The sequence below is a fragment of the Pseudophryne corroboree genome, chromosome 7, assembly GCF_028390025.1.
Source record: "Pseudophryne corroboree isolate aPseCor3 chromosome 7, aPseCor3.hap2, whole genome shotgun sequence".
Taxonomy (NCBI): domain Eukaryota; kingdom Metazoa; phylum Chordata; class Amphibia; order Anura; family Myobatrachidae; genus Pseudophryne; species Pseudophryne corroboree.
Window position 1 is genome coordinate 149,902,721 of NC_086450.1, and position 25,659 is coordinate 149,928,379.

At 42.9% G+C, this 25,659-nt stretch overlaps 1 protein-coding gene across 1 annotated transcript in view; it reads right to left on the minus strand.

Moving 5' to 3' along the window:
• The window catches only part of NXPH2 (neurexophilin 2), a 243,198-nt gene extending 229,912 nt beyond the window's left edge, over positions 1 to 13,286 (minus strand). The window contains exons 1-2 of the mRNA XM_063933726.1: positions 12,743 to 13,286; positions 12,471 to 12,625 (exon numbers count right to left, since the gene is read on the minus strand). Of these exons, the coding sequence (XP_063789796.1) occupies positions 12,471 to 12,524 (54 nt within the window). The 5' untranslated portion in view covers positions 12,525 to 12,625; positions 12,743 to 13,286. The remainder of the gene's footprint in view (positions 1 to 12,470; positions 12,626 to 12,742) is intronic.
• Between the last annotated feature and the right edge of the window lie 12,373 nt (positions 13,287 to 25,659).

Sequence of the window (25,659 nt, forward strand, 5' to 3'; positions counted from 1 at the left end):
AGATACACATGTCCCCACAGAGCCAGATATGCCCCCACAGTGCTAGATATGCCCCCACAGTGCCAGATACACATGCCCCCACAGTGCCAGATATGACCCCACAGTGCCAGATACACATGAACCCAGAGTGCCAGATATGCCCCAGCAGTGCAACTCACCCAAGGGCGTAGCTACCATAGGTGCAGGAAGTACAGCTGCTATGGGGCCCAGAGCTGAGAGGGGCCCACTTTACCTGTCAAAGTTACATGTGTTATAAAATTTATTTTTGCCATTGAGTGGTACGTAGGGGTCCTTTCAAACTTTTTCCTTGGGGCCTGCAATATATCTAGGTATGCCTCTGGACCTGCTCATTGTAGTGTGGTATAAAATGAACTGGTGGGCATTATAATGTTATATAATATGAACCGGAGCACTGTAATGAGACACAGTATGAACGGGGAGCACTATATATCAGAATGTGAATTGGGGGTACTGGGCGGCATAATGTGTATTGGCAGCTCCAAAATGTGACATAGGCTGAACTTAAGCACTACTGCGATTCATAAAAGAAACTAGGGCACTACTATGGGGCATAACATTAAATAAGGCTCTACTATGGTTTAGAAAATGAACTAGGGCACTATTATAGGGCATAAAATTACCAACTGCTGCAGAGAAGTGTCTCTCTAGAAGCATTGGGATGAGGGCCCCTTCAAAATGTTGCTATGGGGCCCACAAAGTTCTGGCTACGCCCCTGAACTCACCATTGTTGCTGCTGCGTGGGCCTGCCATAGTCTTCTGCTGCTGGCCTGCTGCTGGGGAGAGGAGAGCGCAGCACACGCTCCTGCTGCCCTCAGTCCGGTCTCCATGACCTACTGCGGTGGTGGCAGCATCATTCTGTGTATTAGAATTGGCGCTGGTCCACGAGCCAATCAGGTCTTGCGGTCTGTCAGCGGCGGCTTCTGATTGGCTGCCAGTCCGCAAGCTCTGATTGGCTCACGAACCGGCGTTTCAGTGCACGCCACCGCCATCGGACTCGTGCAGGCAGGAGAGGTGCACCGTGCAGGAGAGGAGAAGCGCATGCTGCGCTCTCCTCTCTCCAACATTTGGTGTCTGCACGGTGGCATCCCAGCAGTACGGCGTACCGGCTGGGAATTTCTTGCCGGTAGGCCGTACCACACCGTACCGCCACACTTGCAGCACTGCCTATAGCCTGCAGTTGCATTAAGTGTCTTTCAGCGGTTCATTGAGGCTGGGGGAGGGGGGAAATTAAGAGCCCACCGCCCCCTATTTCTTAAAAAAGAAACATTAAATGCCTTTAAAATGCATTGTACATTGATAGTAATACTTAACTTTATTAACATTTACAAGTGAAATACTACAGTATATACAGCACATACAGTATACTGGATAAATCTGACTTTGGTGCCACGTTACAGTTACTATTGAGCCAGCCATTCAATCACTCTTGCACTATAGTTGAAAACAAAAACGATAAGTCATAACATTTTGAGACCCCCGGCCAGTCTGAGGCCCAGGAAAATGTAACACCTAGTTGCAGTGACATGTCCTTACTGAAATAAGACCTGTTACAGCCCAGTTGAGTCTCTCCAGTCTTAAGTGGAGATATGACTGGCAGTGGCGGTTTTAGGTGTGGGCTAGCTGGGCAGCCGCCCGGGGTGCTGCTGCCTCAGAGTGCAGCTGCAGTCACCTCACCAGTGCCTGCCCACTGCTGGCTGCCTCTCTCTGGGCACCCCCACTGGCCACTTCCTGCTACTTACTTTCACCCACAGCTGGCTGCCTCCCTCTGGGCACCCCCACTGGCCACTTCCTGCTACTCACTTTTGCCCATGCTGAGCGTATGTAATGTTTAAACTGCCATGGTGGACCTAGTGAGTGACGGGAAACACACACACAAACACAGACACACACTCTCTCTCACTCTCTTTACAGAGGGGCTCTACCTGGGGCAACATGTATAAGGGGCTCTATCTGGCACAATGTATATAAGGAGCTCTACCTGGTGCAACATTTGTAAGCGGCTCTATCTGACCTCATGTGTGTAAGGGGCTCTACCTGGCATAACATGCATTTAAGAGGTTCTATCTGATGTAACATGCATGAAAGGGGCTCTAACTAGCATTATGTGCATAAAAGGGGCTTTATCTATCATAATGTGTATAAGGGGCTCTACCTGGTGCAATGTGTATAAAAGGCTCTATCTGGCACAACGTGTATAAGAGGCTGTACCTGGTGCAATGTGTATAAGGGACTCTACCTGGCATAATGTATATAAGGGGCTCAACCTGGTGCAATGTTTGTAAGCAGCTCTATCTGGCATAATGTGTGTAAGAAGCTCTACCTGGTGTAACATGCATACAAGAGTTCTACCTGGCAGAATGTGTAAAAGGGGCTCTACCAGCATAACATGTGTAAGGGGCTCTACCTGGTGCAATGTGTGTAAGGGGCTCTACCTGGTGCAAAGTGTGTAAAGGGCTCTACCTGGTGTAACATCTGTAAGTGGCTCTACCTGGCAAAATGTGTGTGAAGGGCTCTACCTGGCATAACATGCATAAAAGAGGCTCTACTTGGCGTTATCTGCATAAAAGGGTCTCTACCTGGCGTAATGTGTATAAGGGGCTTTACCTGGTGCAATGTATATAAGGGGCTCTGCTCTACTGTGGTGTAATGAATGTAAGGGTCTCTAACATGGCATAATGTGTACAAAGGGTTACTATTGTGTATAAGGCACTCTACCTGGCACAATGTATATAAGGGGCTCAACCTGGTGCAATTTTTGTAAGCAGCTCTATCTGGCATAATGTGTGTAAGAAGCTCTACCTGGCGTAACATGCATAAAAGGGTTTTACCTGGCAGAATGTGTATAAGGGGCTCAACCTGACATAACGTGTGTAAGGGGCTCTACCTGGTGCAATGTGTGTAAGGGGCTCTACCTGGTGAAAAGTGTGTAAAGGGCTCTACCTGGCATAACATGTGTAAGCGGCTCTACCTGGCAAAACGTGTGTGAAAGGCTCTACCTGGAGTAACATGTATAAAAGGGGCTTTACTTGGCATTATGTGCATAAAAGGGGCTCTACCTGGAGTAATGTGTATAAGGGGCTTTACCTGGAGCAATGTATATAAGGGGCTCTGCTCTACTATGGTGTAATGCATGTAAGGGTCTCTAACATGGCATAATGTGTACAAGGGTAACTACTGTGTGGTGACAAAGACTACTGTGCAGTGTAATGTGAATTGGTACTATTCTGAGGCCATGCCCCATCACCATGAAGCCGTGCACTTATATTTTTGCCATGCGCTTCCAGCGTGCAGTGTTCCTGCTTTGAATGGGGGGCATCAAAGGAAACGTTTTCCCTGGGTGCCACAAGATCTAGAACCAGATTTTTTTTTCTTAGGGCTTAAAAAGACAAATAACATCCAGATATTTTTGCCTTTTAAATAAATACATTTTATATTAATAACATACAGTATGTTGTAAAACGGCATAGCTTAACCATCAAGAACATATTTAAGAATATTTTCCAATTTGATAGAATACCCCAAATGATGTGCCACCATCAGCATGCTAAGCAGTTACATGTGAGGCCTCTGAAATGATAATTATGGCAACCCAGAAGCATTTTTCATAAAAAAACAACTAAAAGCCTGTCTGTCCCAAATTCCATGGAACAGCCAGATATGAAAGGAGCATGGTTTTGGAAAATGGGTGCTGTGGCATGAGAAGTGATTGTACAGTATATTGGATTTATCCGGAGGCAGACTGGATCAGGGGTGTGACTTAATTGAACCTGTACTTCTAATCAGCAAAGCTGTAAAATATGTTGAAAATCATTGCTTATCGTTTCTAAAGCAAAAAGGGTAATGTTGCACTTTGCACATGGATTTACACATTTGTTAGTTCTTTTTTAAACACCAATTTATACTGCTTTTGTGGCATGAAACATCAATGTTGCAGGGTTGCAAATGTAAAACCTCACATCAGAGCACCTTACACATGTAGGTGCAACCTCATTGATTTAGCAAGTATCACCCGGCATGCTGATTGTTCATTAAGGTATTAAAAAACTCATGATGGTAACAGTGCTTCAATGCTGCTTTTACTTCAAGTCATATTTATTGATTTTATATTTTTCAATTACATTGGTTTTATTGCTCATAACTGGTGTCTTGATTTATCTTATGAACCTACAATGAGCAAGCAGAATCCCTCTAACAGCAATAATAAAATCTGGGCTTTTCAGAAAATGCAAAATATCTCCAGCACCTTTGCAAATTGGTTGCAGTTTATTGAAATGTCTGTGGGCCTGATGCAGACTGGAACGCCTTTAGGCCACAGATGCTGCCAACAAGGGCGCATAAAGAGAGGAGGGGGCCTGTGTGCAGTCTCTCTCCAGGCTCCCTCTCCTCTCTAGCTGACAGCACTCTAATGAGCATTGGAAACTCCCCTACAGAATCCTCTTCAAACTCCTCACCCTCACATACAAGGCCCTCTCTAACTCCACTGCTCCCAACATCCCCAACCTCATCTCCCTACATACTCCCCCCCCCCTCTCCAGTCAGCCAATGACTGTCGCGTCTTCTCTACCCTGGTCACAGCATCCCATCCCATCCAAGATTTTACCCATGCTGCCCTTCTTCACTGGAACAAGCTCCCTTGCTCTATTAGACTCTCCCTGACCTAGCAAACCTTCAAACGGGCACTCAAAACCCACTTGTTCATCAAAGCCTACCTTTCTGCATAACTTAGTCTCAAGGCCACTCTCCCTAACCACCTGCCTTATGCATTCGCCATCTCTGTTTCACTTACTTCCTGCCATCAGGCCGCCTTCTGCTTGCTCGCACCTCAGGTCACCTGTCTGTCTCCCCCCACCTCCTAGATTGTGAGCTCCTTAGAGCAGGGCCCTCTTCCCTCCTGTTTCGATAACCCTCCTCTCACACTTCAATTACAGATCTCTCCTATGTAGCGAATGTCTATACCTGCATCTCCTCTCACTTGTTACTGTTTATCTGTTCCAGTGCGGCCTGCCCCTAGTAGTATGCTGACTACTGCCTGGCTTCCTTACATCTCAGCTGTATTGTGTACTGAGAATTGTGGTGCTAATTGTTACCTGTGCTCTGTTTTAGATTTTCAGTTACTGTAATGTTAAGTTCTGAGTGCCCTATATTGTTCTAATATCTGCCATATGTACAGCGCTATGAAATACTTGTGGTGCCTTCAAAATAAAATGTTATAATAATAATTGTGCCAGAGTCTACTGCGCATGCACAGGTCTTCGGAAAAATATAGTGGCGGACACTTTCCTAGTAATTTTCCTATTGCGCATGCCCAAACATCAGGAAAATGGCCATGCTCCATTTTCCCGGTAATTTGTGTAGCACTGACCATGTCGACGTGAAAGGTGAGTATGCTAGAAATGGGTGCAGTGTGGGCCACCCATGGACCCAGGCGCCCATGCGCAATGCACACCCTGAACCCATACGATACGCCACTGGTTGCCACTTTGCACACACAGAACTACAGTAAATGTGTATTTTCGCCCGTATACAGCGTTGTCCAGGCCTTCCTGGCTGACTCGCTACCTAAGCTCCATAAGCTTAATGTCATAGCCATCATCATCATTATCATCTGGGTGCACTTGCACCTGGTGTAAATAATGCACCTGGAAATAAGAGTATTTACACTTACTGTGTCTACAACTCTGAACTTGTGCAGTCTCTCTCCAGGCCCCCTCCTCCTCTCTAGCTAGCAGCACTCTAGTGAGTACTGGAAACTCCCCTACAGAATCCTCTTCAAACTCTAAGAACACACCATTACAGCCAAGTTACACCTGCTAAATGGCAAATGGAGAGGCAGTAGAAACGGCATACAAGTCTGTAACGCTTGGTCCTGAAGCATGTGCAGTGCAAAGAGACGTGCACAATAAGCTCTGCAAACTTGTGTTCAATTCAGGTCCTATGTGTCTAGGAAAAAACCTTGTTTCAGGACCTGAAATTCAGGTCAAGATTTAGACGAGCAGAAGAAATCCATAAAAAAAAACTATAGGAATTCTTTGGTTCATCTTCGATCTGGAAGTTGTATCAGGCAAATCATTTATAATAGGCACAAATGCCAACATTTAATTCATATCAGAGGGCATTGATGTAAATCGGTTGCATCAAAGGCACCCATCAAGAAATCCAAGGCAACAAACAGCATGGGGCTCGTAGCTTTAATGCTTTATTTATGCAGAATTTAGATTCTGGGCTTGGCTGGATGAATGTTATTTCTTACATAGAGCTGTGCTTTGCAGCATAGCTTTCTTTTACCAGTTCAATAGGTGCCCCAAATCACTGTTTGCCCTAATGCCCTTGTCACATAATGATCTGCCCCTGGCATAATCACATGACTGGTCAGCAAGGGTGTATTAATGCCCAGTGGGCCCAATGTGCAATGCACCCTCTACCCCCGCCGTTTACACCACCACCATTTCAAACTATCTACTGTGTCTGGCACCATCCTACGAGTGATATTTGTGCAGAATATAGCAAAGGCTCTGGCACAGTGCCAGAGTCTTTGTTTATAATGGGCAGTGCCATCTTTCCAAAGTTATCACTGAAAGATGGTGCAGGCCACTGAAAGACCCACATGCCGGCAGGCATGGCAGTAATGTTAGGTATGCTCGGGGTGCAGGGTGTGTGGCCCCTCTAGACTTTGAGGCTTGTGTGCACTGCACACCCTGAGCCCATTATAAATATGGCTAGGCCGGTCAGGTGATTGCTTCCCACAAGATCAGATCATCTATAGCTGCTCAGACCACTCTGAAGATATGATTGGCTACAAGCTATTGGCTACATTGCCCATTTCATTACAGATTTAGCCTGAGAACACATAGGGTTTGATTCCGAGGGGTATACTGTATTTTCTAAAGTGCAGGTTTTTAGAAGTGTTGATGTTGCCCATAGCAACAAATCAGATTCTAGCTATTATCTTCAAGAATGTGTTGGATAAATGTTAAGTAGAATCTGATTGGCTGCTATGGGCAACATCCCAGTTCTAAAAATCCACACTTTAATAAATATACCCCTGAGCTGAGAATAAAGCAAGAAAGAGCAAGTAACTGTATCTGTGCACCTTGCTAAAAACCATATTGCAGGTGGGGCAGATTTAAAATGTGCAGAGAGATTTAGAATTGGGAGTGGTGAGTCCAAACTGAAATCTAAATTGCAGTGTAAACACAAAGCTGTCCAGCATATGTGAGCTACTGTACATGCAAAAGCAGTCGGTATTTACTCTGCATGCAACAAAAATGTATTTGCACCTATTGTAAAGCAACACAGTGTGTCCTGGTGCACAGTTACTTTCTTTCTTCTTTCTTTCCCACCTCAGAATCAGGCCTATAGGTAGGGAAAAGGGAAACAAGGAAATGAGAAGCTTCTTTTTTTTTTAATTGATACTTAGGCAAGAATTATTCATTAATCACATAAGAAGAAATATACATCGCAAACCAATTTACATGTTTGATGATTCTCTAAATAATGCAAACTTTGGATAATTTGTTGTTACTGTTTTCTTTTAGAATCCCTCATTTAAATACAATTAAAACTGTGTTTTTTTAGCAGTTTCATTTGTTGCTTTTCTCTCTAATAATTACAGTTTCACAGTTTGTAGAATTAATTAAAGTACATTGCAAAAGGTGAATGCAAGATTCACTTCCTCTATAGTTAAGCAAAAACAATATACATTTATATTATAAATTATGCATAAATTAAATTTATTCTCATGCACTAGGGAGCAAAGTAAATTGCACAAATTAGCATTATTAATGCAAACATGTCATACTGTACAGTATTGGGCTGACAGTTGTGTCTAGAACTAATAGATAGATAGATAGATAGATAGATAGATAGATAGATAGATGGATAGATAGATAGATACAGGAGGCTTTGAAACTAAAAACTGACACAAGTGCAATAGCAAAAATTGCAACATATAGGACATATCAATCTACATAATTGTAATTTGTTAATTACATCTGATTCATTTATTGTTAGTGCTACTACTGTTGCCAGATGTATATAGCCATTTATAAGCCTCATAGAAAAATTCTGTAAGGGGCTCCCATGTAGTGCCCAAAGGTAAAAACAAACAAACCATGGAGCTTATACTGTGCAGTTTACCCCAGCTCTTAGGCCATAGCAGATGCTACAGTATTAGTTATGAATATGACTGTGAATAATTCTGATGCTCTGTAATTTGCCCTTTTGCTTTGTGCTAAAGTTAATATCACTAGTTGCGATTTTTTGTGCATTCATTTAATACTATTTGTAATTTATTAGATAACTCTTTATAATTTTAGTTGACATGTAACTTCTGTGTATTTTGGCAAAATAGTGGGTAAACCAAATTTTCAAAACAGTATGTGAAAACCTGCCTCATTTTGCATTCGGTCACAAAACATTGCACTTTTTGACTAAAAAAATTTGAACAGAAACTTTTTAAATCCAGTTCCAACCATACCACACAGGAGAAAGAACTGACCATTCGTGCCCAAGTTCTAATGGAGAACCAAAGCCAAATGAGATGTTTGTGTTTCTAGAACACGGTACCTCTGTGATATGACCTGTTATGCTGTAACACTCATTTCACCATGAATGTTCATGCAATTATTTCCAGATAACGGCATCAATAAATGTCAACATTTGTGCTACAGTCTTAAGGGGGGAACACACAGAGAGATCTGTGCTTAATTTCTAAGCTATCTGACTAGATTGCTTAGAAATTAAGCACGAACCTCTCCGTGTGTATGCCCTATTGCGATAGTGATGCACGGCCCCGCGCGGCGCTATCGGCGGCTCTAGATTTGGCATGCATGCAGACCAAATCTAGTGAGATCGCTCATTTCACCACTGGGTGAAATGAGTGATCCCCCTGTCCCTCCTCCTCGCTGAGCACACATCTTGCTGAGTGCGGAGCGGGGGAGAGATGTGTGCTGAGTGTTCTGTGCTAGATTGCTCAGCACACATCTCTGGATAAAATCTCCCCGTGTGTACTTCCCTTTAAGTGCAATGCTAATTACTGTTGCATATTGTTAAGGGAAAGTTTTTTTGAAAAAAAAAAGTTTTTCAAAGGTTGATTGCAGCAAAATACTTTCTGCCACTTGGAGAAACTCCTTTAATGGATCAGAATGTTTAAGAAAGAGTCGTTTTACACATCCTAAAATCTATGTATATTTTTATTAGACAACTCTTTTTCATAACACACAAACATATACTGTAAATACATTTAAGAAAAACACAGATATTTTTGAATTCTAACCAAAATGCATTTGGTAAGAAACTCCTGATGTAAAATCACTGTATCATGAACTATTTTTTATTCTCAGTTTTAGCATATCTTCATGGAAAGCCGGGATCACATGGAGTCGACATATGTGAACGGCTACATTATTTTTCTTCCCTTGCAGCTAAGACCATGTGCGCCAGTCATTTATTTACAGAAAAAAAACCCTACAGATAAATGGGAGAAGAGGTAAACAGACTGCTATTGTCCAGAAATCTGGCAGTTTTGAAAGAACTGTGCCTCTTATCGCTGGACTGCAGCTCTCTAATTCAGCGCTTTGCTAAAGTGGCTGAGAGGAAGAAAAAAACAGCATTACATTGCAAGTACAATCCAGAGGCGGATTAATATTTGACACACGCTTCCTCAGAAACTAATCAATCAACTCATGTAGTCATATGAGAAATCGCCTCTTAAAGAGGGTGTTTAATCTCTTCAAGGTTTAGTTCATTTATATATTTACTTATTTTACACAGAGATGTTAAGTGTGGCGACAACATTAGGATGCAGAACAGCAGGAGATTGGGAAAACTTCTACAATGTGCATTTTTTAAGATAAAAAGTTCTAATTGCACTTACAGTATGCAGGGATCATGCAAATTACCAAACAATGTACTGTATATACTTCTCAATGCGTCTGGATGGATTTCCCTCCTACATACATATTTTTATGGATAGTGTCATGTATTGCATGATATTAAAACAATGGTTAATGTTGATATTAAATAGGGCCACTTTGGACCTGTTTGAGTCTGGCCTTCTGTAAGGTCTCAAAAATAAGAATAGGCAATATCTATCTATCTATCTATCTATCTATCTATCTATCTATCCATATATCTAATATATCTAGTCTATTCCACCTGATGAACGATCAACAATCTAAACTATATATATATAGGCAGAATATGTGTGCGCATTATTAGTAACAGTTAAATAAAAACTATATATATATATATATATATATATATATTACTGTATATCACATCCCCACCCCTATCTCTCTCATTTCTATCTATCTATCTATCTATCTATCTATCTATCTATCTATCTATCTATCTATCTATCTATCTATCTGTCTATCTAGTGCATTAACTGATTTCTTTAGATTGAGCAACAATGTTTTTGTTACAATGTCCAGTTATGAAGTTAATCTGGGGCTATGATGGTTAAGTGAAATCTCTCTACTGTCTAAGTTTTTTGAAGCCTGTTCTAGAAATGTCCCTGTGGTCAGCTCCAGGACGGAAGACACAAGGCTACTTGTACTCCCCTTTCAGGCAATATTTGTTCCCTCATGTAGTATACAAAAAAGAACCAGGAATCCCTGAATCAGGACAGCGGAAAGCCTGACAAATAACATATGATTTACATGTTTCTTAGAACCAAACTTCCCATGCCTCGTTCCCTCATTTTGGTTAGGGAAATTCCTCCACTGGGTTTAGGAAGTGTCTGGCTCTTAAATTCTCTACATCAGTGTTTCACATCCTCATTCTCCGAGGCATACTAACAGTACAGGTTTTAAGGATAGCCATACTTGATCACAGGTGACTAAATTAGTACCTCAGTTATTTTGAGTGAGCCGTCTGTGCTCAAGCATGGATAACCATAGCACCTGGACTGTTAGCATGCCTTGAGGGCCGAGGTTGGAAAACACAGCACTACATGTTACTACCCTTTCTGTATTTTGTGTTTTTGTACTGTAACTTTACCTTGCATCTTGTGTTTTAAGTAATTTTTGGAAAGTGTGGTAAAATATGCACCAGTTAAATACATTACCAAGAACAAACTCTGTAGAGAATTCTATGTGCTCCACTTTCCAACATAAAATTTTTAAGACATTTAACAATCTGTGGTGTTTTGGTTCTGGATTTGTTATAATGGCTTTCTTCCATGGTATATTGTAACGTAAGTGTGATATATTTTGTACTGCCACCTTCTCCAACCTATTGCATGAGTACAGAAATGAATCTGCTGACTAAGGGAGTAGAGAGCTGAGTTTTATGGGCCAATGTTTGGCCATTTCCCATAGAAAAAGTATCAACTAATAAATAACTTGTTTGCTAAATATCTTTGAAAATATCTTCTATTCTTGTAGTTACACAATGTACCAGAATATTATTATATTGTTACCAAGATGGAATTTTTAGCACAAACATCAAGCTGAGAAAATAACAGATGACTTTTTGAAAATTGCTAACTTATTTATAAACTACAATAAGAAATAAAAGAGTCCATATAACAAATAATGTCATACATAAATAATTAATGATCCTAAATTATAGACCCTTGACCATCTGATGTGTTCTCTTGGTTAATTCATTAACGACGTATTCCCGTTCTAGACCTATATACTGTAATTGTAAAGAAATGATTGTGTGTGTGTGTGTGTGTGTGTGTGTGTGTGTGTGTGTGTGTGTGTAAATTGCATTGACACTGTCTTCCTGCACACACCTATTATCCTATACAGAAGAAAATATATGTAGAATTATATATAGAATTAATTCAAGCCAACTTCAGACTATAAACCTATATCTTGAATTTGTTTGAATAAGGTACTATACAAGCAGACACACTGAGTATTGCTAAAGCCTCCCTTGGAAAAACAGCATCTGCAGGCAATGTTATCTCTATTTTAGCAATGCTACCATAAAATGATACAATGCACCATATAGCACAGCATTAGTTTACAAGGGCATTACGTTTACATCCACAATTATTGACACTCATTAAGGCTGTTAAGCTCCTGGATAAGACTAGTGTCTAATTCACTGTACCAGTACCTAATGGGTGCATCTATAAACTCACAGATGAAGATCGGAATGAACTCCTAAATTACACACATTAAAAATATGTGGACCAGAAATGATTCTATTTAAATGACAATATGCAGATATTTCATAGCTATGAAATGATTGGTATTATTATAAATATTTGATACAATATATTTGTTGCAATGTAATTATGCAAAAAGAATGTTCACAAACGACCCTAGAATTTTCTAACAAAGTTTTTTATGATTTTTTTTTCAAGTCCAGTTTTTTTACCCACATTCGCATAACATTTTTGAGTTCATACTGCAGTATTTGCTGTCCAAATGTCATTAACAGTGGTTTAACATTGTAATGCTTTTGGAAATCATTATTCAAAAGAAACTTACCAGGTGCAGCAGACACTTTACCATGAGGAGTGAGAAGATATGAAGCTCCATCATTGTGCTTCAGAATCTCAAAGATGATTTATTTAACTTGTATATTCATTCTTCACCATAGCCAGATTTAGGGGTCTGGGCGGATGGTCAGAGAGTTCTGTGACCTAAACACACACACAACAATAGAAGAAAATCAGGCAACAAAATCCTGCACGGTACAGTGATGCAATGTTGTAACTGAAACATGCAGAACTCTTTAAAGACATTGAAATGGTCATTACCGTTATCTCAGGCTCTGACTCCCAGGCAATTCATTTTTCTTCCCAGATCCCATGCAGAACTTAAATGCATAATATCCTTTTTCTCTGCAGCTAATAAAATGTATTTCATCCAGAAAAAAAGACAGTGATGTTTTTTCAGTGGTGTTCCAACTTTATCTAGTTTTTGTTTTCTTTTTGCAGATGAGCTTTGAAGAGAATAGTCAAGTATTGTAATTAAGTAAAAAGATGTGCTGTAAAGTCAGTTGTCTGGGTCTTTCCTAGGCTAATTCCACATCTATTTGCACCCAGGATTATTTCAGTTCTACCAGCCCCTCGCCAGCAGCTGTTTGACAGCAGTGCACAGTATTAAAGAGCAGGATCCAGCTCTCACATCCAGTCTCACATTATTGGCTAGGCACTCCTCCAAGCATGTCACTGGCAGCCTCTCCTTGTGCAACACGGTTACGAATTGGATTTTGGAATATATCTGTCTGAGGACAGAACTGCACAGCCTGACTACACTTTTACTTCCTCTCCCAGTCCATGGTGGTGTCTGCTCACTGTCAGGTGCAGACTGAGAGTGGGTTTCTGGAGCACAGTAGTTCTATTGGCACAGCTGTGATTGGACAGTATGCTTCCATATACTGTAGCTGGGACTGACCAACACTTTATTATTATTATTATTATTATTATTATTATTATTATAAAAGTGTTATGTCTAAAAATAGGAAATCCCTGTTATAATATGTGCAATAATCTAGGCATTATAATTATAAAGGTGAATTAATTAGGAGTTAAAAAATATATCCCCACTGTAGATGGGTATCCAGACTCTAAGTCGATACTGTCTATGTCGACACACATTAGGTCGACACATGAAATAAGTCGACACAACCATTAGGTCGATGTGAACAAGGTCGACTTGGAAAAAGATCGACACAAGTTTTTCACTTTTTTTTTACTTTTTCATACTTTATGATCCACGTGAACTACAATTGGGAACGATAACCTGTGCTGAGCGCAGTGAGGCATCTTGCCCGAAGCATGGCGAGCGAAGCGAGCTCAGCGAGGGGACACGGTGCACTAATTGGGATTCCCCGTCACTTTACGGAGAAAACAACACTATTTTTTTTTTTAAACTCATGTCGACCTTTTTCCATGTCGACCCTGTTCATGTCGACTTAATGGCCATGTTGAACCATTTCCTGTGTCGACCTGGTCACTGTCGACCAATAGGTGTCAGCCTAATGTGTGTTGACCTAGACACTGTCGACCTTGAGTCCCATACCCCTGTAGGTGGTTTATCCTGACTTGTTTTAATATGTGCAAACTTATAATTAAACATAGGTTTCATATTTTTATGTAACAAAATAGAATCTATTAACAAAGAGTTGGTCAGTAAATAAAAATATAATACATAAGAATGTAATACATTTAGGGGTCAATACAGTTATATGTGATGAACTCGTACCCGCGAATCATCACAGCAGCAGCCGCACTTTACGGTGGCCCTAACTTGCGCAAAAGTGCTCACTGCCTCATAGGGCTCCGAGCAATTTTGTGCAAATTTGGGCAGAAATCAGAATCAGAGGTGCGAGTTTGGGTGCCTTTGCTGGCGTTGAAATGCTGCCACAGCAACAACTCGCACCCTTCGCAAACAATAGGATTGACTCCTTAAAATATTAAACAATAATGTTGCTGTGCATAGCGACAGCAGTACACACACACACACACACACACACACACACACACACACACACACACACACACACACACACACTAATTATGTGCTATTAAAAGAAAGCTGTTAGATCTAAATATATATAAATATATTATACTAACTGCATTTAAATGTGCTGCATTGTTTTTTTTTCTATATCATATTATTGAGAAGGGGGTTCTTGGTATCAAATCTTTAGTGAATTCCCCGCTGCATCTGCACTCTCCTGCAGCGTTGGGTATGGTATACCAGCAGTCAGCATACCAATGCCAGGATCCCGGCCGCCAGAATGCCAGCAGGGGGGCAAGCCCCTTATTGACTCATTGCACTCGCCACAGGTTCTATTCCCTCTCTGGAATAGAACCTGTTAGCCGGGATTCCGGCTGTAGACATTGTCAGTGGTCGGGATTTTGGCGTTGGTATCCTGACCGCCGGGATCCCGACTGCCGGCAATGTAACCGCATCCCCTCCTACAGACTAAAGGAGACATGTTGCATAGAACCTGTATGTACAGTAGGCTACACTGATGGTAAATAAATGGACGGGTCAAGTGTAGAATACACACTATTCTTTAAAATAATATACACAACGGGTGGACGGTTTTCTTTTTTCCCCGTCACTCTGTTTCTTTAAATGTAAGGACACAAAGCTAACATGATACCAGGCAAAAAAAAAAACAAAAAAAAAAAACACCCGAAATGCAGCAACATTGAGAACCATAGTTGTATATTTGAATTCAAAGTGAGATCGTAATTTTGGTCCAGTTGCCTCTCCCATCCGTTCATCATGAGAAATTCAGAAAGGAGGTAGTTAAAAGGTCAATTAATGACAACTCCACCCTGGAGGGCTGCATTCACCATCTGCTGTATTTTTTTTCTAGCAAGTTACATTTAACACTATCATTTCTAGACTGCTAAGCTTAGACTGAACAGTGCCTCCCATCTAATTAATGCAGCTTTATTAGTTACCAAATCTGTAAATAATTTTACAAAGGGAAATGTGGATGAAACCAACCTGCCTGCATTTGTTTTCCCTGCCCAGTGAGGCTCCCGAGTTAAGTTGTGTTACTGGGAATGAATAACAAAGGGATAAAGTACAATAGGCAGCACACAGACAGTGAATTGCCTAAATGGTGTGTTTGTCACTTTGCAGGATCTGCACTTGCTGAACTGTTATAAGATACATAATACATGTTACATACACAAAGGAGTCTTAGCATGATCTTTACAAGCATGCACAGAACGGGGCCACACAACAGTAGGTTCTTTGTAGCAATAATTAATGGTTATAACATACTTGAATTCCTTATCATCTTCCAAATGTTAATACTATAATTTTTTTGTTTAATTTTTTTATGTTACCTAAATAATTTGTACAGTGGATCCATTTCTCAATCACTGATCAGAATTGAGCTTTAAAAGTTCAAAGTTTTCTATTGGTTTCGGTCAGAAGAGTATAATTCTGTGACTACCATCTCACATCTAAGCATCTCCATTGCTGAAGTGACATTGAATATGTTCTGTACTCGAAGCTGGGACCACTGGACAAGACTGGCTTGAACTAGAGTTTTTGAATTTAGAAGATTGACTGATATTTCACCTCAATCAGTAACCCTCATGCACTACGGGGGTGTGGCCTGCAACCGGATATCACCAGCTGAGGGGTAACACCAAAATGCTGGCTCCTATTCAGTGACCGGAGCCAGATGCTGCCCTGTAACATTACATGCAGCACGATCTCCTGTCACAGTGTAGGAGCTGGCACATCTGCAGCCACAGCAGTCTCCAGGGGGCAGCCTGCATTTACCAGAACCCAGAATTGGACAGAAAGGAAGTTCTAAATGCTAAGCCACACCCCTCCCATGAAGCCACACCACCTTTTGTGTAACGCACCATCGGCGTGCACATGGACCCTCCTCTACCGCACTAGGTGGCACATAGCTAATGGAGGCCACTTCTCTCATGGACACTGAACAAACAAAGAATTAATAATATAAAAATACAACTTTTTCAACAACACCCCCCCCCAAAAAAAAAAAAAAAAGGTCCAACCTGGGTGATTGAACATGGTTTTCTCTGAGGTCCTAGTGGATGCTGGGAACTCTGTAAGGACCATGGGGAATAGACGGCTCCGCAGGAGACTGGGCACATCTAAAGAAAGAATTAGGACTATCTGGTGTGCACTGGCTCCTCCCCCTATGACCCTCCTCCAAGCCTCAGTTAGATTTCTGTGCCCGGCTGAGCTGGATGCACACTAGGGGCTCTCCTGAGCTCCTAGAAAGAAAGTATAATTTAGGTTTTTTATTTTACAGTGAGACCTGCTGGCAACAGGCTCACTGCACCGAGGGACTAAGGGGAGAAGAAGCGAACCTACCTAAGTGGTGGTAGCTTGGGCTTCTTAGGCTACTGGACACCATTAGCTCCAGAGGGATCGCACACAGGACCCGACCTCGTCGTCCGTTCCCGGAGCCGCGCCGCCGTCCCCCTTACAGAGCCAGAAGCAAGAAGGTCCGGAAAATCGGCGGCTGAAGACTTCTGTCTTCTCCAAGGTAGCGCACAGCACTGCAGCTGTGCGCCATTGCTCCTCATGCACACCACACACTGCGGTCACTGATGGGTAAAGGGCGCTGGCGGGGGCGCCCTGAGCAGCAATAAATAACACCTTGGCTGGCAAACTGACACCATATATAGCCCCAGAGACTATATAGGTGTATATTAACCCCTGACAGAAATCTTAAAATTGCGGGAGAAAGCCCGCCGAAAAAGGGGCGGAGCCATCTCCCTCAGCACACTGGCGCAATTTTCCCACACAGCTCCGCTGGAAGGATCGCTCCCTGGCTCTCCCCTGCAGTCCTGCACTACAGAAAGGGTAAAAAAGAGAGGGGGGGCACAAATTTAGGCGCAGTATAATATATATGCAGCTATAAGGGGAAAACACACTTTATAGGTGATATCCCTGGGGTATATAGCGCTCTGGTGTGTGCTGGCATACTCTCCCTCTGTCTCCCCAAAGGGCTTTGTGGGGTCCTGTCCTCTGTCAGAGCATTCCCTGTGTGTGTGCTGTGTGTTGGTACCGCTGTGTCGACATGTATGATGAGGAAAATGATGTGGAGGCAGAGCAAGTGCCTGTAAGTGTGTTGTCACCCCCTGAAGGGTCGACACCTGTGTGGATGGACTTATGGAAGGAATTACGTGACAGTGTCAGCTCCTTACATAAAAGGTTTGACGACATAGGACAGCCGGCTACTCAGCTTGTGACTGTTCCAGCGTCTAAAATGTCATCAGGGGCTTTAAAACGCCCGCTACCTCAGATGGCAGACACAGATGTCGACACGGATACCGACTCCAGTGTCGACGACGATGAGACTAATGTACCCTCCAATAGGTCCACCCGTTACATGATTGAGGCAATGAAAAATGTATTACACATTTCTGATATTACCCCAGGTACCACAAAAAAGGGTATTATGTTCGGTGAGAAAAAACTCCCAGTAGTTTTTCCTGCATCTGAGGAATTAAATGAGGTGTGTGCGGAAGCCTGGACTTCCCCCGATAAGAAATTGATAATTTCTAAACGGTTATTGGCAGCGTACCCTTTCCCGCCAGAGGATAGGTCACGTTGGGAAACATCCCCTAGGGTAGATAAAGCGCTTACACGTTTATCAAAACAGGTGGCACTACCGTCTCCGGATACGGCCGCCCTAAAGGATCCTGCCGATAGAAAGCAGGAAGCTACCCTAAAAGCTATATATACACACACGGGCATTATATTGGACCAGCGATTGCATCAACATGGATGTGCAGTGCTGCTGCCGCGTGGTCAGATTCCCTGTTGGATAATATTGATACCCTGGATAGGGACAATATTTTGCTGACAGTAGAGCATATTAAAGACGCTGTCTTATACATGCGTGATGCACAGAGGGATATTTGCCGGCTGGCATCAAAAATAAGTGCAATGTCCATTGCCGCCAGAAGGGGGTTATGGACTCGGCAGTGGTCAGGTGATGCCGATTCAAAAAGGCACATGGAAGTTTTGCCTTATAAGGGGGTGGAACTGTTTGGGGATGGTCTTTCAGACCTCGTTTCCACAGCTACGGCTGGGAAATCGAAATTTTTGCCACAAGCTACCCCACAGCAAAAGAAAGCACTGTATTATCAAGTACAGTCCTTTCGGCCCCAAAAACACAAGAGGGCTCAAGGCGCGTCCTTTCTGCCGAGAGGCAAAGGTAGAGGGAAAAAGCTGCAGCATACAGCCAGTTCCCAAGAGCAAAAGTCCTCCCCCGCGTCCGGTAAGTCCACAGCATGACGCTGGGGCTTCACAGGCGGACCCGGGTACGGTGGGGGCCCGTCTCAGAAATTTCAGCACACAGTGGGCTCTCTCACAGGTGGATCCCTGGACCCTTCAAGTAGTATCTCAGGGGTACAGGCTGGAATTCGAGACGTCACCCCCCGCCGTTTTCTAAAATCTGCCTTACCAGCAACTCCCTCTGCCAGGGAGGCAGTGTTGGTGGCTATCCAAAAACTGTATTCACAGCAAGTGATTGTCAAGGTACCCCTCCTTCAGCAAGGAAAGGGTTACTATTCCACAATGTTTGTGGTACCAAAACCGGACGGTTCGGTGAGACCCATCTTAAATTTAAAAGCCTTGAACACATATATTAAAAGGTTCAAGTTCAAGATGGAATCGCTCAGGGCGGTTATTGCGAGCCTGGACGAGGGGGATTACATGGTCTCCCTGGACATCAAGGATGCGTACCTACATGTCCCCATTTACCCCCCTCACCAGGAGTACCTCAGATTTGTGGTACAGGACTGTCACTATCAGTTCCAGACGCTGCCGTTTGGGTTATCCACGGCGCCGAGGGTCTTTACCAAGGTAATGGCCGAAATGATGATACTCCTTCGCAAGAAGGGAGTTTTAATTATCCCGTACTTGGACGATCTCCTGATAAAGGCGAGGTCCAAAGAACAGTTGGTAGTGGGGGTAGCACTTTCTCGGGAAGTGCTACAACAGCACGGCTGGATTCTCAATATTCCAAAGTCACAGCTGGTCCCGACGACACGTCTTCTGTTCCTGGGAATGATTCTGGACACAGACCAGAAAAAAGTGTTTCTTCCAGTAGGAAAAGCCGAGGAGTTGTCATCTCTAGTCAGAGACCTCCTAAAACCGGGACAGGTGTCGGTACATCAATGCACACGAGTCCTGGGAAAAAATGGTAGCTTTGTACGAAGCAATTCCATTCGGAAGGTTCCACGCAAGGACTTTCCAGTGGGACCTGTTGGACAAATGGTCCGGGTCCCATCTCCAGATGCAACAGTGGATAACCCTGTCAGCAAGGACCAGGGTGTCGCTGCTGTGGTGGCTGCAGAGGGCTCATCTACTAGAGGGCCACAGATTCGGAATACAGGACTGGGTCCTGGTGACCACGGATGCCAGCCTTTGGGGCTGGGGGGCAGTCACACAGGGAAGAAATTTCCAAGGACTGTGGTCAGATCAGGAGATTTCGCTTCACATAAATATTCTGGAGCTAAGGGCCATCTACAATGCCCTAAGCCAAGCAAGGCCCCTGCTTCAGAACCAGTCAGTACTGATCCAATCAGACAACATCACGGCGGTCGCCCATGTAAACAGACAGGGCGGCACAAAAAGCAGAAGGGCAATGGTAGAAGCCACAAGGATTCTCCGATGGGCGGAAAATCATGTGTTAGCACTGACAGCAGTGTTCATTCCGGGAGTGGACAACTGGGAAGCAGACTTCCTCAGCAGGCACGACCTCCACCCGGGAGAATGGGGACTTCATCCAGAAGTCTTCCAAATGCTGGTAAACCGGTGGGAAAGACCACAGGTGGACATGATGGCGTCCCGCCTCAACAAAAAGCTAAAAAGATATTGCGCCAGGTCAAGGGACCCTCAGGCGATCGCTGTGGACGCTCTAGTAACACCGTGGGTGTACCAGTCGGTTTATGTGTTTCCTCCTCTGCCTCTCATTCCCAAGGTACTGAGAATAATACGAAGGCGAGGAGTGAAAACTATACTCGTGGTTCCGGATTGGCCAAGAAGAGCTTGGTACCCGGAACTTCAAGAGATGCTTTCAGAGGACCCTTGGCCTCTGCCGCTCAGACAGGACCTGCTGCAGCAGGGGCCCTGTCTGTTCCAAGACTTACCGCAGCTGCGTTTGACGGCATGGCGGTTGAACACCGGATCCTGAAGGAAAAGGGTATTCCGGAGGAAGTCATTCCTACCCTGATCAATGCCAGGAAGGATGTCACCGCAAACCATTATCACCGCATTTGGCGAAAATATGTTGCGTGGTGTGAGGCCAGGAAGGCCCCAACGGAGGAATTTCAACTGGGTCGATTCCTGCATTTCCTGCAAACAGGGGTGACGTTGGGCCTCAAATTGGGGTCCATTAAGGTCCAGATTTCGGCCCTGTCGATTTTCTTCCAGAAAGAACTGGATTCCCTGCCTGAAGTTCAGACTTTTGTCAAGGGAGTTCTGCAGCCTCCTTTTGTGCCCCCAGTGGCACCTTGGGATCTCAATGTGGTTTTGGAGTTCCTGAAATCACATTGGTTTGAACCACTTAAGACTGTGGATTTGAAATATCTCACGTGGAAAGTGGTCATGCTGTTGGCCCTGGCTTCGGCCAGGCGTGTGTCAGAATTGCCAACTTTGTCCTATAAAAGCCCTTATCTGACTTTCCATATGGATAGGGCAGAATTGAGGACTCGTCCTCAGTTTCTCCCGAAGGTGGTATCAGCGTTTCACTTGAACCAGCCTATTGTGGTGCCTGCGGCTACTGGGAACTTGGAGGATTCCAAGTTACTGGACGTAGTCAGGGCCCTGAAAATTTATGTTTCCAGGACGGCTGGAGTCAGGAAAACTGACTGGGTGCTCCTGCTTCTAAGCAGACTATTGCGCGCTGGATTTGTAGCACTATTCAGCTGGCGCATTCTGCGGTAGGACTACCGCAGCCTAAATCTGTAAAAGCCCATTCCACAAGGAAGGTGGGCTCATCTTGGGCGGCTGCCCGAGGGGTCTCGGCTTTACAACTTTGCCGAGCTGCTACTTGGTCAGGGGCAAACACGTTTGCAAAATTCTACAAATATGATACCCTGGCTGAGGAGGACCTGGAGTTCTCTCATTCGGTGTTGCAGAGTCGTCCGCACTCTCCCGCCCATTTGGGAGCTTTGGTATAATCCCCATGGTCCTTACGGAGTTCCCAGCATCCACTAGGACGTCAGAGAAAATAAGAATTTACTCACCGGTAATTCTATTTCTCGTAGTCCGTAGTGGATGCTGGGCGCCCATCCCAAGTGCGGATTGTCTGCAACACCTGTAAATAGTTATTGTTACACAAATCGGGTTATTATTGCGAGCCATCTGTTCAGAGGCTCCTTTTGTTATCATACTGTTAACCGGGGTTCCTATCACGAGTTATACGGTGTGATTGGTGTGGCTGGTATGAGTCTTACCCGGGATTCAAAATCCTTCCTTATTGTGTCAGCTCTTCCGGGCACAGTGTCCTAACTGAGGCTTGGAGGAGGGTCATAGGGGGAGGAGCCAGTGCACACCAGATAGTCCTAATTCTTTCTTTAGATGTGCCCAGTCTCCTGCGGAGCCGTCTATTCCCTATGGTCCTTACGGAGTTCCCAGCATCCACTAGGGACTACGAGAAATAGAATTACCGGTGAGTAAATTCTTATTTTAAGCCACATCACAGAGGCTTGAAACCTCATTCACACGACAGGCTAGACCACAGGTATAGCTGCAGGAGGCAGACAGCACACTGGTAAGATTAGTGCTGATTGCCACAGGGTAAACATATAATATTTCCTTACTGCAGAATGATGACTACATCTAAATGTAAGCACTCTGGTGTAACTGGTAACTGCTTCTATCAGTGGAGACCTAGAAGACTAGTTGTACTGGCAATGGACAGGTAGCAAACAACACTTTAAATAGGGAGCTCTGGCACAGGGTTGGATGTGAAATTCATGTGCAGCATAGAGACAATGTGAATGGCTGAATCTGTCCCAGCTGACTTCAGGCAAGATGGTGGCACCCTTGCTAAGCTGGAGACCAGCTGCAGGGGAATTCAGAGATGATTGACCAGCAAACATGCATCAGCCAGTAGATTCACAGCAACTGATAGGGTAAGAGGGTCTATGTACCTGATTTGTGGCGGCACTCCACCCTTGAACAGATGACCTGTGGACACCCATTAGGTTTGCAAGGAAAGTCTTTGTGAAATGTATGAACAAGTGCAGGGGCATGTGCATCCGATGCCTTATCCAAGAATGTTCTTCAGGCCCATAACTTCCATTCGATCAGGTTTTGACATTGTTCTTGAAGTTGTTCTTGACAACGAGAGTTCATCATTTTTCTTCACCTCATATTCCACTGCTCTTAGTGTCTAAACATGAGGTGATTTAAAAGAACAGGAATGGAACCAATATTAACAAGGTTTGAGTAAAACAACATGGAAGATGTTAGAAATTTGTAGATTTGCTGACTGGACTGATGACCTGTGAGAGGGAATATGGCCCAATAAACAAGGAGCGAATTTCAAAGACGGCACCTTCATGAATAGATAGTCAGAATTGAATTCCAAGCTTGAGTATTGGATTACCGTGCCATTTCTTGTCAGCTCTTAATTTTTATTGTTCTGAAGTTTGAAGTAAAGTCACATGGACTATTCCAAATGTCAGAGTCAGAGTGTTGATTCTGAAGATGGAATGGGAACTTTCCGGAAGTAAAATGACTGGAAGCCAAGGATGAAGGCCATTTATGTCAATAAATCTCCATGGAAATCTGAGTGGCACGAAAAATAGGACATGCAACTTTGCATGCTTTACCACAAGCTTGGACCTGAGGAGTAACCCGTCTATATGAGAGTTATGCTTTTGCAACCATGAGTAACCGAACACAAGAGCATGTGAAGCATTGGAAATTATGTAACTTCAATTCTTCAGAATATAAGACATCCACTCTAAGTATAACTGCTGTAGTTTGATGAGTAAATAAGTCTTCCTGGAACATGACTCTCATCAAGAGCAGTAAGTTACAGAGGTGTTAACTATATACAGTAAGAAGTGGTATATTGAATTCAAGAATAGTCTTTAAAGTAACAACATTTTCAGCTGCCCCAGATTCAATGAGAGCAGCAAAAGACTTGATAGGGTTACATGAAACATGGCAAACTGGTAATGGCAACAGAAGACCTGCAGGAGCTTATCTAGATGCTTTGTTGCATACATAAGAGACAGATTGACACATACTCCTTTATGTCTCTTAGTAAGGTCGCCAATCAATAAGTATGTTGGAGCAACATTTTTCTGTAACTCGGCATGACTGGAACATCAAGAGGCATAAGCCTATTTAAGGAGTTTTGTGGAGATTCTTTGGGCACAGGAGTCTTACTCCTTGGAGGAGTATTAGTAGTAGATGCAACAGAATGAAGATTAATAATATAGTAATTTTTTGGCTGTGTGGAACACTCTTCCTCCATAGAGCAAAATAAAGCTTTTACTTTCCGATTTTTGATTCCTGGATGGAAGGTCACCTGGATATTAAATCACCTAAAATTATTTATCTTCCTCTGAGAGCCTCCAGATCCAACTAAAGATAGTGGAATCTCCCTCTTGGGAAAAACAACACAGCAGAACGTGGAACTCTGAAAAATTGTCTAACATCTTCCTCAGAGTCATCATAAAAATCAGACCTGAAGCTAAGCCCAGGATTGGGAACTCCTCTTTGAGAAGAGCATTAGTCCTTACTAAAGTAGCTGAAGGACTGAAAATCTCAATAGAGACACAAGGAGGTATATTTACTAAAATTCGATTTTGGAGTTTCAAGGGATTTGGCATTTGATTTCCATTTGATTTGGACAGAAGAGATTTACTAAAGACCAATCAAATGTCAAATCGATTCTAAAATTTGACTCACATACCAATAGAATAGAAATAAAATTTCTGAAAAACATTTTCCTATAGCCCAACTTAGAATTCCCTCATTTACTAAAATATGATTTGCAAATCGATTTGAAATCAAACTTAAAATCAAACCTCAAATACTTATATTTAGAATGATGTTTGACATTTGATTTTGGCTTCTAAACACCATTCTAATGATAGGAAATTGATAGTGTAGACATTTTAAGTCCCAAAAGCATGTAGGACAGTGTGGAAGTAGTAATAATGGATTTCCAAGGTCCTGGTATGTTGTGCACTTACCTGCACAATGCAAATCACCACCTGACTGAGATAACCCTGGAGGATCAATCAGAGCACCATAAGCAGATTCATGAGTTGAATAGTGCACATATTTATACTTATAGACATCATACTTATTCCATGAATGTGCAATAGATAGCACCAGAGCACAATATTGGGCAATTTGGCTGGATGATAGAATGGATTTTAAAATGATGAGTGTTGTAACTGGCTGTTGTAGTTCGTCCCATAATGCCTACAGCCTAAGCAATTCATCTCCTGTCTGAAAAAATTCTTGTGGGACAAATACCAGAGGGATCATTGTTGTGTAAGATACCAGTATGTGCTAATAAAGCAGCTAATAATAATAATTGTTACTATATGTCCTAATTTGTTCCCCTTCTTTCAAAAAAGGATATTTTGGCTATGGCTGTTGCTCCTGGCTTCTGTCTCAATTGCCAAATCCACAAACTCCTGCTGAACTTACATATGAAGAGGCACATATAGCCACCCAATCCATGACAGAATGCATCTTTGGGTTAATTTAAACAAAAATATTCAGAAGGCATATTATTATATCGTTTGGCAAAAGTGTTCAATATTATGCTCTGCTGCCATCTATTGCATAATTGTGCATTAAATAAACCACTCCCCTCAGATTATGCAATAAACCGGGAGCAGGCAGAGATTTTTTTTTTAACAACAACTGACAATGTGTGCACAGAAGTGGAAGGCAGGCAGGAAGGCAGATTAGTGCTAAATTTATTGTCAACTGTTTTATCTGTATTTAAAAAAAATAATCAGCAGTTAGGTTTTCATGTATAAAACAATGTAAAGAGAAAGCTTCCCCATTAATTAGTTTGCATGTGATACATTTGGACCACATAAACTCAGTATATGCAGTAATAATACACACAAGGGGTATCTGTATTTATTGAAGCAGCTAACCAGTTGGTAATAGTATCAGCAGTTCAGTGCAAAGGGAATGGCAAGCTGTAACGGAT